The sequence below is a fragment of the Mobula hypostoma genome, chromosome 20, assembly GCF_963921235.1.
Source record: "Mobula hypostoma chromosome 20, sMobHyp1.1, whole genome shotgun sequence".
Lineage (NCBI taxonomy): Eukaryota > Metazoa > Chordata > Chondrichthyes > Myliobatiformes > Myliobatidae > Mobula > Mobula hypostoma.
In genome coordinates, this window is record NC_086116.1 from 63499752 (window position 1) to 63513924 (window position 14173).

The 14173-nt window shown below is 40.2% G+C and overlaps 1 protein-coding gene across 6 annotated transcripts in view; it reads left to right on the forward strand.

Moving 5' to 3' along the window:
• LOC134359579 (uncharacterized) overlaps positions 1-14173 on the forward strand; it is a 234929-nt gene that overhangs the window by 202492 nt on the left and 18264 nt on the right. For 5 of the 6 annotated variants that reach the window (XM_063073078.1, XM_063073079.1, XM_063073076.1 and 2 more), the window contains one exon: positions 7183-7295. In XM_063073078.1, coding sequence (XP_062929148.1) covers positions 7183-7295 — 113 coding nt within the window. Of the gene's footprint in view, positions 1-7182; positions 8192-8296; positions 10088-14173 lie in introns of those variants that run through there. The other variant, XR_010021146.1, reaches the window with a different exon arrangement.

The following is a 14173-nucleotide window of genomic DNA, read 5'->3' on the forward strand; positions in this document are numbered from 1 at the left end:
CATGGAAAGTGAGAGAAGGTTAATGTTGCAGGTCTGAGGGTTGTGGTGTCCTTTACAGTGGAGAAATCAAACACGATCTGGATGATCATTTATTGCACTTCAACCTTTAGGCTCCTGAACCAGCGCGGATAATGTCACTCACCTCAGCAGTGAACGAATTCCACAATCTATGGACTCACTTTCAAGGGCTCAACAACTCATGTTCTCGGTATTATTTCTCATTGATTTTAGTCAATGCTAAATACTGAGCGTTTCCAACTAAAAAAAAACAAATGATGTTCTGAATGCTTGCAGGCACCATAGCAATGTAGCAATTAGCCTGACACTATTACAGCTGAGGGCACTAGAGTTTGGAGTTCAATTCTGACACTGTCTGTAGGAAGTCTGTACGTCCTTCATGTGAGTGTGGGGGTTTCCTCTGGGTACTCCAGTTTCCTCTCATATTCCAAAAATGCACTGCTCAGTAGGTTAGTGGTCATTGTAAGTTTTCCTGTGGTTAGGCTTGAGTTAAACCGGCGTGTTCCTGGGCTCTCTGGGCTGGAAGGGCCTGTTCCACACTGTATCTCCAAATAAATAGATATTTTTCAGTTATTTATGTATATTTTATTTGCACAGTTTGTCTTTTTATGCACATTGCTTTTTTGTTAGTCTTTGTCTGTAGTTTTTCACTGATTCTGTTGCATTTCTCTATTTTACTCTGAAAGCCTGTAAGAAAATGAATCTCAAGGTAGTATATAATGATATATACAATGCCTATAAAAAATATTCACCCCCTTGGAAGTTTTCATTTGTTATTATTTTATAACATTGAATCACAGTGGATTTAATTTAGCTTTTTGACACTGATCAGCAGAAAAAAAAAGACTGTTTCATGCCAAAGTGAAAACAAATCTGAACAAAGTGATCTAAGTTATTTACAAATATGAAACAAAATTAATTGGTTGTATAGGTATTCACCCTCTTTAATATGACACACCAAATCATCAGTGGTGCAGCCAATTGGTTTTAGAAGTCAGATAATTAGTTAAATAGAGATCTGTTTTTGGAGATCTATGTGCAGTCAAGGTGTTTCAATTGATTGTAGTAAAAATACACCTATATCTGGAAGGTCCAACTGCTGGTGAGTCAGTAGCCTGGCAAAAACTACACCATAAAGACAAAAGAACACTCCAAGCAACTCCATGAAAAGGTTATTGAAAATCACAAGTCAGGAGATGGATGCAAGGAAATTTCCAAGTCACTAAATATCCCTTGGAGTACAGTGAAGTTAATCATCAAGAAATGGAAAGAATATGGCACAGCTGTAAATCTGCCCAGAGCAGGCCGTCCTCAAAAACTGAGTGACTGTGCAAGAAGGGGACTAGTGAAGGAGGCCGCCGAGAGACCTATTAAAACTCTGGAGGAGTTACAAGTTTCAGTAGCTAAGATGGGAGAGACTACGCATGCAACAACTGTTTCCCAGATGAGTCAGCAATCGGAGCTCTATGGAAGAGTGGCAAAGAGGAAGCCACTGTTGAGAAAAACTCACATGAACTCTCAGTTAGAGTTTGCCAGAAGGCACGTGGGAGACTCTGAAGTCAGCTAGAAAGAAGGTTCTGTGATCTGGTGAAAAAAAATTGAGCTTTTTGGCCGTCAGACTAAATGCTGTTTAGTATAAGCCAAACACTGCACATCATCAAAAACATACCATCCCTACCGTGAAGCATGAATGTGGCTGCATCATGATGTGGGGAAGCTTCACTGCAGAAGGCCACTAAGGCTTGTGAAGATAGATGGTAAAATGAATGTAGCAAAATACAGGTAGATCCTGGAGGAAAACCTGATGCAGACTGTAAGAGGACTGAGACTTCAGAGAAGATTTGTTTTCCAGCAAGACAATGACCCTAAGCATAAAGCCAAAGCTACACAGGAATGGCTTAAAAACAACAGTTAATATCCAGAAGTGGCCAAGTCAGAGACCTCGATCCAACGGAGAATTTGGAATGTGCTGTTCACTCATGATCCCCATGCAATCTGACAGAGCATGAGCAATTTTGTAAAGAAGAATGGGGAAAAATTGCAGTGTCCAGATTACAAAGCTGATAGAGACCTATCCGCACAGACTGAAGGCTGTAGTTGCTGCCAGAGGTGCATCTACTAAATACTGACTTGAAGGGGTGAATACTTATGCAATCAACTATTTTGTGTTTTATATTTGTAATTCATTTAGATCATTTCGTAGAGATCTGTTTTCACTTTGACACAAGACAGTCTTTTTCTGTTGATCAGTGTCAAAAAACCAATTAAATCCACTATGATTCAATATTGTAAAACAATAAAACATGAAAACTTCCAAGAGAGTGAGTACTTTTTATAGGTACTGTATATATTTCAATAATAAATTTAGCTTGAACTTTGTAGAACATCTGCATTCAATCCACAGGATACCATGTGCTTCCTTTTGCCTGTTACTTTAATCTTCCATTCCACTTCCATTGTGACTAATCTGTCTACACAGTAGCAATGAGACCGAATTTAAGCTTATGGAAAAAATACTGAACTCTCTATGGCTTTTTAGCTGAATGATTCTATGATCACCTCACCTTCCCTCTAGGCATTTTAATGGCATGCTGAGCTCTCCGTCATCAGAGTTGACCATGGTATTACATCCTAGCTAACTGGGCAGTACTATATGGAAAGCAAGCTGTTGCCCATGTAGCAAGCTCCCCCTCTCCACATATCTGATGAACCCAAAGGAACGCCCAAGACCAATACTATTTGGTACCAGCAGTGTCACTGGAGATGCCAGTCAGCAATGTAGCCTTAGGGACTCCCGTTCCCATTTTTTCCCTGGGGGTTTACTCCCGAAGTCTTCTCCATGAGTGGGGAAGCGGAGATTTGAGATCAGAATTTTCCTTCTCCTAGATGAGTTGCCAACCACAGCTGATGAGCCCCATCTGCCCAAAGTGACTGGTTTTAAGGTGTCAATAACCTGCCTTTGCTGCTTCTCCTGTCAGTAGAAATGGTTCCTCTAGGCTTAGTAGAAAGCCAGGAGCTGTACTTGGTTGCAGAGGCTATTTGAGGCACACAGTATTGGGAGCATTTATTAGGTAGTGGGAGCTTGTCCCCATTACCACCCCTAGCTATAACAAGGATCCATCTTGCTGCCCTATACAGCTTCAATATTGAGTTCTCCAACTTTACGTAATTCGCTTTCTTTTTGTCTATATCTGAACAGTTCCTCATCTTTGATTTTGCCTCTGTTTTTCTCTCTGTTAGTGTCGCAGGCACTCAGGCCTAAACATCAAGTGTTTATTTTTCCATAGATGCTGCTGGACTTGTGGAGTTCCACCAGTATTTTGTTGCTCTGGATTTCCAACGACTGCAAAATTTTCTGCATCTTCCATCTTTTCCAGCATCCTTGTGACTTCAGTTTGATCAAGCATTAATGCTTTACATTTTTACCTGATGAGGAAATACTTTGGGGAAAATGTTTACCAAGAGTGACCAGTGAATTAGATGTTGGATGGCAAAGGGTAAAACTGGATATTAAAAGATAAAAGCTTATTTTCACCCTAATGTCTTCTGTGTTAAATTGAGGCATATTTAGGGGTTTAGACTGTATAAGGCAAAGCTGTACTTCAAAAGGAACTTTAACTGGAAGACCCAGAAAGTATTTTAAAAATTACTAGATCAGTTATTCTGGTTTAAACATAGAAACATAGAAAAACTACGGCACAATACAGGCCCTTCAGCCCACAATGCTGTGCCGAACATGTACTTACTTTAGAGATTACCTCAGGTTATCCACAGCCCTCTATTTTTCTAAGCTCCATGTATCCATCCAGGAGCCTCTTAAAAGACCCTGAGTATTTCATAGTTTAAATGAACTATGCAAAATTTCTGAGGTAAACATGGAGATAATCTCCCCGTTTTCTCTTTACTTACTTGATTTAGGTTAGTAGATCTAAACTTTAAACAAAAGTACAAAATGTTGGAATTACTCAGCAGGTCAATTAGCACCTGTAGGAGCAGAGAGGGTCATTGCTTCAAAGGTCCTTCTATCAAACAGTTATTGATCTGAGGTGTTTACTTTGTTTCTCTCTCCACAGATGCTGACTGATTTGTTTATTTTCTCTCAAAATTCTCTATTGGCATTTTAGAATTTCAGATTTTCAGCATCTGTAGTTTTTGTCTGCTTTCTACTGGCGTAAGACATAGTGCTTGAGTTCTCTTTCACACTGTGGGAGTTAGTGGGTTGGTGGGGATTGTGGATGGTTGAGAATGTTGGTGTTAACCACCAGATGTGCCATAGATATCCTGAAAGGTATTATTTCCTGAAACAGCACTTAGCTTAGAAGAGGGATTCCAAACCTTTTTTATACCATGGACAATTACCATTAACCAGGGGATCCACGGACCCCAGGTTGAGAACCCCTGATTCAGAAGAATATTAACATAGAAACATAGAAACATAGAAAATAGGTGTAGGAGTAGGCCATTCGGCCCTTCGAGCCTGCACCGCCATTTATTATGATCATGACTGATCATCCAACTCAGAACCCCACCCCAGCCTTCCCTCCATACCCCCTGACCCCCGTAGCCACAAGGGCCATATCTAACTCCCTCTTAAATATAGCCAATGAACTGGCCTCAACAATTTCCTGTGGCAGAGAATTCCACAGATTCACCACTCTCTGTGTGAAGAAGTTTTTCCTAATCTCGGTCCTAAAAGGCTTCCCCTCTATCCTCAAACTGTGACCCCTCGTTCTGGACTTCCCCAACATCGGGAACAATCTTCCTGCATCTAGCCTGTCCAATCCCTTTAGGATCTTATACGTTTCAATCAGATCCCCCCTCAATCTTCTAAATTCCAACGAGTACAAGCCCAGTTCATCCAGTCTTTCTTCATATGAAAGTCCTGCCATCCCAGGAATCAATCTGGTGAACCTTCTTTGTACTCCTTCTATGGCAAAGGTGTCTTTCCTCAGATTAGGGGACCAAAACTGCACACAATACTCCAGGTGTGGTCTCACCAAGGCCTTGTACAACTGCAGTAGTACCTCCCTGCTCCTGTACCCGAATCCTCTCGCTATAAATGCCAGCATACCATTCGCCTTTTTCACCGCCTGCTGTACCTGCATGCCCACTTTCAATGACTGGTGTATAATGACACCCAGGTTTCGCTGCACCTCCCCTTTTCCTAATCGGCCACCATTCAGATAATAATCTGTTTTCCTATTTTTGCCACCAAAGTGGATAACTTCACATTTATCCACATTAAATTGCATCTGCCATGAATTTGCCCACTCACCCAACCTATCCAAGTCACCCTGCATCCTCTTAGCATCCTCCTCACTGCTAACACTGCCACCCAGCTTCGTGTCATCCGCAAACTTGGAGATGCTGCATTTAATTCCCTCATCCAAGTCATTAATATATATTGTAAACAAATATTGGATGCAATGGACTGAGGAAATTTGCGCAACTATCCCTGCTTCAAAATAAAACCTTTCTCGTTACTCGAGAATAAAATAGGCACAAGAGGATTATAATTACCAGACAGATACTGGGTAAAAACAAACAAGTAGAACATTATACCTATTAACAGAAAATAAACAAAGGGTAGCACACACACAAAATGCTGGAGGGACTCAACAGGTCAGGCAGCATCTAGGGCGAGTCTGATGAAGGGTCTGGCATTGAAAGGTCGACCTTTTATATTCCTCTCCATTGATGCTGCCTGATCTGCTGAGTCCCTCCAGTACTTTCTGCATCTCTGGATTTCCAGCATTTGCAGAACCTCTTGTGTTTATCAATGAAGGGTTAAGTCCATAAAAGAGTTCATACTTGTTGACTGAGAGTAGAGGATCAAAGTCAGTATCTGTGGAATTTGTGAATATTAACAGTAGATAATTGAGGTTATATTCTATTTTGGTATTTTTAGTATATTTATTATTTTTTTCACTTAGAGACAATGCTCAGTAACGGGCCCTTCCAGCCCAAAGAGCCCACGCTGCCCAGTTGCACCCATGTCACCAATTCACCTACTAACCCGTAAATCTTTGGAACGTGGGAAGAAACCAGAGCACTTGGACGAAAGCCAGTTAGTATGGGGAGAACGTATAAACTCATTAGAGACAATGGCGAGAATTGAACCCAGGTCATAGAGCTATGGTGTTGTCCATGGCGGATTTGAAATATGGAAGAAAACATCAAACTCGAATGGGTTAAGGACAGTGGAAGCAAATGGGTTAATTGTCTTTGTTCCTGTCATGTGCTTGGAGATGGAAGCTGCCATTTTGTGGAACTGTTTTATGTTCTTCATTTTATGAGATGGAGTTGCTTTGCTTTCAGTGTTTTAAAGAAGACGCAGTGATGCTTCAGGTAATCTGTAGGACCAGAGATCATTTCCAAATAAGAAGGTATTTGTGAGCTGTTCTTTGGTTGGATATAAAATGCAGGTTTGTGACTATTGGAGTTGATGCCCGCCTGGAGTGCCTTGAGCTCATTGCTGACTGAGAACAAATAGCCATGAATTACCAATTGTCACATGCTGGAAAGAGAGCAATAAAAGGTGTTAAAGGTCAGACACATGACCTACAGCCAATGGCACTGGAATGCTATATTTGAATTGAAAATACAAATGTGGTCACTTCAATTGCGCTATCAGCGATAACTCCGGAGAATCATGATTGTGAAGAAGAGCCCCAATGCCAGGGGCTGAGAGAAGGAAGGATCGATTGTCCAGCCAATGGAGATCCCCATTTCCGTGTTATAAATTGGAAAAGTTGTCTGAGTAAGTATTGGTACAAAGGGAACAATAGAATTCATGCTCTAAGTTGTTGGCCCGGGGTCAACATAGTTATGTTGTTGTTTGTGCAGAGGCAATGAAGTGTGAACTTCAATTAATTATGAGTTGTGTAGTGACTTTCCCAACCTAGTTCCATCGACGAAGGGTCAATAATAGTACTGTTGTACTAACTGCTACACCATATGTAGAAGTGCACGGGTTGTGACAAAAAGGCTATTTCTGGATTATTTTTGATGTGTGCTGAGTTTTCATATTTGCTCCCCTATCACAATTAAGAATATTTTCAAAGTGTCGATTGCATTAAATTTGTTTCAAACGGCAATATTCCTTGAAGGAATTCTGCTGATCTGTGTATTAGAAGCCTCACACAATGTCTTATTAAATTTCAGAATTCTGCCAACTACAAAGAAAGAATCGTTTGCCTCTTTGTCTAAGAGAAAGGACTGCAGGAAGATTCCGAAGCCAGCTTATCTACAGAGTCCAAAATCAATGGCTAAACCAAGTAACTGCACAACAGATAAAAAAGGGTTTTAAATATTAGTGAAGAAAATACATTTCATGGAAATGAATATGCACATTGTTTAGCTTTAGTGTTGCTCTGCCAACAATTATGAAGTTACAAGTATCAGGTGCTTAGAGTAAGTGAGAGATGATCACTCACTTAGAGTAAGTGAGAGATGAGAGATGCGTCTCTCCCATTCTTTACACTCCCTATCCCACTAGACCTCTCCCAATCCTCTTTCATTACAACAAATATATTGGGGGAAAGAGCTATAAAATTATTAAATAGATGAGTTGAGGAATCCGGAGCAGTATTGTTGGAAAGATGTGGTATGCTAGAGATATAATTGATGAGAGTCTAGTCAAAACTACTGCAGAGCCTTTGTTCTAATTCCAAGTTATTTTTCATGTGAATGCTGCTTATCTGATGCTATGTGTCCGTGATGCAGCTTTGCCCTTGTGTGTACTCTACATATACTTGTGCCCATAACAATAAGCTTGACTTTGACTTTGAAAAACTACAGACTGGACTAATCAAATGATATGGACTCAAATTCTGCCATAACTATTTCGTATCTTAATCATAGTTAATTGAAATACATTTTGAATATCTATTATCAGTAATGATAGGCACGATACTACTGAATAGCTGTGGAGAAATGTGATGTACATTTGAGTCCAAAGCGGTTGACAATTAACTGCCCAGTGAAATAGCCCAGTAAAGCATTCAGCTAATGAAATTCCAAGGGTTTGCTAATAAACTCTGATCTTGACATTGAATTCCATATTTCAAAAATGAAGATGAAGTGATTTTTCAGAGTTACTGAACTAAAGCTTTTAAAAATAATATTGGCTGATTTTCAGAACATGGAATTGCCTGGAACCAGAACACAGGAGGTGAATAATCTTTTATAAATTTGACAATCAAATATTTTGTTACATTATGGATTTCTGTGTGCTTGATGCATGCCCATATTTGATTCTTATTTTGTCTTTTTTCAGGTTTGAACCCCTGGTCTTTTGAACTATCAGAGACAGATACAAATTTCCATACTCTCTTGTGGGAGCCTTTGATAGGGAGGGATTTCAAGAGATGTGAATACATAGCTTCAGGCAAGGGGAATTTTAAGCATGTTCTGGATTCTCACTGAAATGTCAGCGAGGATCAGTTTGAAATTAATTAACGTATCAGAAAAGGCTTAGAAATGTTGATTAATATATAAGGCTGCAACTTCTGCACAACCCATTGTCTGTATTGGACATGTACAGGTAATGATAACTGCAAGCTTGACCTATATTGAGTAGTAAAGTTAGAGCAAGCTTGTAAACTCATTGCACGTTCCGTGCTCTCGAACATCTGATATCATAAGCACAAGAGATTCTGCAGATGCTGGAAAGCCAGAGCAAAACACAAAAAATGCTGGAGGAACTCGTCAGGTCAGGCAGCAGTTGTGGAGGGGAATAAGCAGTCAATTGGGCCAGAACCCTTCAGCAGGATTGGAAAGGATGGGGGAACAAGTGAGATTAAGAAGGTGGGGAGAGGGGAAGCAAGGTGAGTAGGGATGAACTAAGCAGATGGCATATGAAAGGTGGTTGACATTTTGGGCTGAGATTCTTCATCAGCACCGGCTCGTAATGCCAACTGTTTATTCCTTTTCATAGATGCCGCTTGACCTGCTAAGTTCCTCCAGTGTTTGTGTATGTGTGTGTGTTACTCTGGATTTCCAGCATCTGTAGAATCCCTTGTGTTTGTGAGGTGTTAAGCGGACAAGGTAAAGGGCGGAAGAACAAGGAATCTAATTTGAGAGGACAGAGGACCATGGAAGAAAGGAAAAGTGGAGGAGCACCAGAAGTAGGTGAACGGTGTGGAGTAAGATTGAGGAGGATCAAAGGGAGCTTTGCTACCGAACAAGAGTGCTACCTACACCTGGCCCGACAGTGTAGGGTACTGGTAGCTGGAACAATGAAACCTCTGGTTACTAACTCTGATTATTTTCCACCTCGCTGAACAGAAGTATTGCAATAAGTGAAGATATTAGCTGAACTTGCACAGATTACGATGAATTAGATAAAAGGGTACATTGTTCTAAGGGTGAAATATGATTTGCATGTTTGTGATAACTCAGTCGTGTTCAGTCATTGGAAAAACTAATGAATGTCCTTATGTGAAACACACTCAATATTATGTAAATTTGCCATTTTACACATTCTGTCCCATTTATATGAACATATATATGCATTATTTTATTTACCATGTACAATATACTGTATTAATGTGTACAATATATATTACTTTAATGCACCATGTTATATAGTAAAAAAATTCTTTCTTACTGTATATCAGAGCATTTGTACCTTTGTACACAAAAATATTTTATTAAAGTATAGAAAGTGTTAATTATATAAAGTAGCATCATTTCAGTTTTACATCTGTATTATAAGTATTTGATTTGTTTGGCTGAAGCTTTATTGATATGTGACTAAGCAATTTTCATTTTTACTGTATTTAATTGTCTAATTTTATCAAGCAACGTGCTTTGAATGCTGAGCAACACACACAAAATGCATAGGAATTCAGCAGGCCAGGCAGCATTTTGTGTGTATTGCTCTGGATTTCTAGTACTCTCTTGTGTTCAACTTCAAATGCTGTTGTTTCAAGTGACTGTGGATACATTATTTTGTGCAGTGAGATGGGAATCTTGAAATAAAAGTAGTCAATGCTGGAAATACATTAGAGATTGCAATAAATGACAAATAAGAGTGGTGTCTTGTATCATTCCCCTAACTCATTCAGAACGCTGCTGCAAAGACTTTTAAACAAAAACCATGATGAAGGGACATATCATTTCCATACTAGCTATTCTACATTAGTCTCCTGCACATCAAAGAACCATTTTATTTTATAATCCTGCTCAAACTCTCAAGTCTTCATCTGCCTGTCTCAATTTAAACAATCTCCTCAAAAGATAATTGGCAGGTCAGCCTTTGCAAACTATGCTCCTAAACTGTGGAACTCAATACCTAAAATTATAAGGGATGCAGACTCAGTTGACATTTTTAAACACCACCTCACAACCTCTTTACTTAACCTCGCTTTTAACTAACATTTTTTGTCCTTTATTTTCATATTTATTTTTATTTTTATGTTTGTATTTTTATCCCATCGTAAAGCACTTTGAACAACATCATCTGTATGAAAAGTGATCTCTAAATAAAGTTATTAATATTATTAAAAATAAAGAAATGAGAAAATAATAGACAAAGTGAAGGTGAAGCGTGGGAGTTCTCATCACAAAGATACATCTAATGGATTTGAAGGAGGAGCTTTTTTCCCCTCAAAGATCTAGTTTATTTATAATAATTACAAGTGGTTATAATACAAAGCATTCATATTAGTAACTTTAGTACAAGTCACTCAGTGTACATTGAGCGATGGTGATATGAATTTTCCTCTACACATATTCCTTGAACAAAAAGACCATTTTTTTCCATGGACTGTTAATGCTGGAACTCAGGTTTACAAGAACAAGGGGCTGCTTTGGATGCTCATTTGTTTAAGCTGTTTGAACAGTAGCAAAAACAAAATGGCTGGAAGAAATCAGTGCATAGTATTGTATTGGCAATCTTCCCTCTTTCCTCCTAATCTTGATGCCAATTCCTAACATTATATGTCAATTTACAACTTTTGCTTCCACACCTATCAACGACTCACTTTCCCACCACCTGGTTCCATTGCTCATCAGTTGCTCCCAATTTGGTTCTATCACCCATGAGGACAGCGATGACCCCCCGCCCCCCGCACTTCTGTTAGACCATTTAAGGTAACTTATTTTTATTCCTTTTTACTTCTCTTCTAAGTGTGAAGTGGTTCATTTCAGAGGTCAAATTTGAAGGCAGAATATAATAGTAATGGTAAGACTCTTGGCAGTGTTGAGGATCATTGAGACCTCGGGGTCTGTGTCCATAGGACACTCAAAGTTGCTGCGCAGGTTGACAGTGTTGTTAAGAAGGTGTATGGTGTGTTAGCCTTCATCAACCATGGGATTGAGTTCGAGAGCTATGAGGTTATGTTACAGCTATACAAGATCTTAGTTAGACCCCACTTGGAGTACCGTGTTCAGTTCTGGTCACCTCACTACAGGGAGGATGTGGATACTATAGAGACAGTGCAGAAGAGATTTACAAGGATGTTGCCTGGATTGGAGCGCCTGCCTCATGAGAATAGTTGAGTGAACTTGGCCTTTTCTCCTTGGAGTGACAGAGGATGACCTGATAGAGGTGTATAAAATAATGAGAGACATTGATCATGTGGATAGCCAGAGGCTTTTTCCCAGAGCTGAACTGACTCGCATGAGGAGGCATAGTCCTAAGATGGTTGGAAGTAGGTACAAGGGGAATGTCAGAGGTAAGTTTTTCAAACAGAGGGTGGTGGGTGCGTGAAATGCATTGCCAGCGGCGGTGGTAGAGGTGGATGCAATAGGGTCTATTAAGGGACTCTTAGATTGGTACATGGAGCTTAGAAAATAGAGGACTAAGCCGTAGGGAAATTCCAGGTAGTTTTTAGAATAGGTTAGGTGGTCGACACAACATTGTGGTTTGAAGAGCCTGTAATGTGCTGTAGATTGCTATATTCTATATTTGCATGTCTGTGCACTTGTAATGCTACTGTGACATTGCAATTTCCTTTGGGATCAATAAAGTATTTATCTATTTATTACCTACCAGCTTCTATCCCACCAACTCCCCTAATCTGGCAATATCTCTTCTTTTTCACTTCTGATGCAGTTCTCGACTGTGGCTGGATTAGAGAGCATATTTTATCAGAAAAGGTTGAGCAAGCTAGGGTTTTTCTCTTTGTTGCTTTGTGGCAACAGGACAGTGCAATACATAAAATACTATAAATTACAATAAGATACACACACCCACATATATATAAAATTTAATAAGTAGTGCAAATAGCAAAAATAATGAGGTCATGTTCAAGGGTTGGTTCATTGCCCATTCAGAAATCTGATGGCGATGGGGAAGAAGTTGTTTCTAAAACATTGAGTGTGTGTCTTCAGGTTCCAGTAGCTCTTCCTTGATGGTAGCAATGTGAAGCAGGTGATGGGGATCCTAAATGACAGATGCTGCCTTTTTTAAGCATCACCTTTTGAAGATACCTTTAATTGATCCTGGAGAATTCTGGTAATATACAATTTAAGGAGTTGACATCAACAGGGGAGGTGTGCAGCTGATGTTATTTACTGTGACTTTTCTGTAAATGACAAGAAATTAATCATCTAGTTATAGAAACATAGAAACATAGAAAATAGGTGCAGGAGTAGGCCATTCGGCCCTTCGAGCCTGCACTGCCATTTATTATGATCATGGCTGATCATCCAACTCAGAACCCCACCCCAGCCTTCCCTCCATACCCCCTGACCCCCGTAGCCACAAGGGCCATATCTAACTCCCTCTTAAATATAGCCAATGAACTGGCCTCAACTGTTTCCTGTGGCAGAGAATTCCACAGATTCACCACTCTCTGTGTGAAGAAGTTTTTCCTAATCTCGGTCCTAAAAGGCTTCCCCTCTATCCTCAAACTGTGGCCCCTCGTTCTGGACTTCCCCAACATCGGGAACAATCTTCCTGCATCTAGCCTGTCCAATCCCTTTAGGATTTTATACGTTTCAATCAGATCCCCCCTCAATCTTCTAAATTCCAACGAGTACGAGCCCAGTTCATCCAGTCTTTCTTCATATGAAAGTCCTGCCATCCCAGGAGTCAATCTGGTGAACCTTCCTTGTACTCCCTCTATGGCAAGGATGTCTTTCCTCAGATTAGGGGACCAAAACTGCACACAATACTCCAGGTGTGGTCTCACCAAGGCCTTGTACAACTGCAGTAGTACCTCCCTGCTCCTGTACTCGAATCCTCTCGCTATAAATGCCAGCATACCATTCGCCTTTTTCACCGCCTGCTGTACCTGCATGCCCACTTTCAATGACTGGTGTATAATGACACCCAGGTCTCGTCGCACCTCCCCTTTTCCTAATCGGCCACCATTCAGATAATAATCTGTTTTCCTATTTTTGCCACCAAAGTGGATAACTTCACATTTATCCACATTAAATTGCATCTGCCATGAATTTGCCCACTCACCCAACCTATCCAAGTCACCCTGCATCCTCTTAGCATCCTCCTCACAGCTAACACTGCCACCTAGCTTCGTGTCATCCGCAAACTTGGAGATGCCGCATTTAATTCCCTCATCCAAGTCATTAATATATATTGTAAACAACTGGGGTCCCAGCACTGAGCCTTGCGGTACCCCACTAGTCACCGCCTGCCATTCTGAAAAGGTCCTGTTTATTCCCACTCTTTGCTTCCTGTCTGCTAAGCAATTCTCCACCCACACCAATACCTTACCCCCAATACCGTGTGCTTTAAGTTTGCACACTAATCTCCTGTGTGGGACCTTGTCAAAAGCCTTTTGAAAATCCAAATATACCACATCCACTGGTTCTCCCCTATCCACTCTACTAGTTACATCCTCAAAAAATTCTATGAGATTCATCAGACATGACTTTCCTTTCACAAATCCATGCTGACTTTGTCCGATTATTTCACCGCTTTCCAAATGTGCTGTTATCACATCCTTGATAACTGACTCCAGCAGTTTCCCCACCATTGACGTTAGGCTAACCGGTCTATAATTCCCCGGTTTCTCTCTCCCTCCTTTTTTAAAAAGTGGGGTTACATTTGTTATGCCATGCAGAACTTCAAATTCCAGATGAGTTCTGTCATGTTTTGATAAGCAGGACTGTACTAGGTGTTCCTGAACTCAGGAATTCATTGAATTGGAAAAACAACTCTGTTCATGTGCCAACTTTGCTA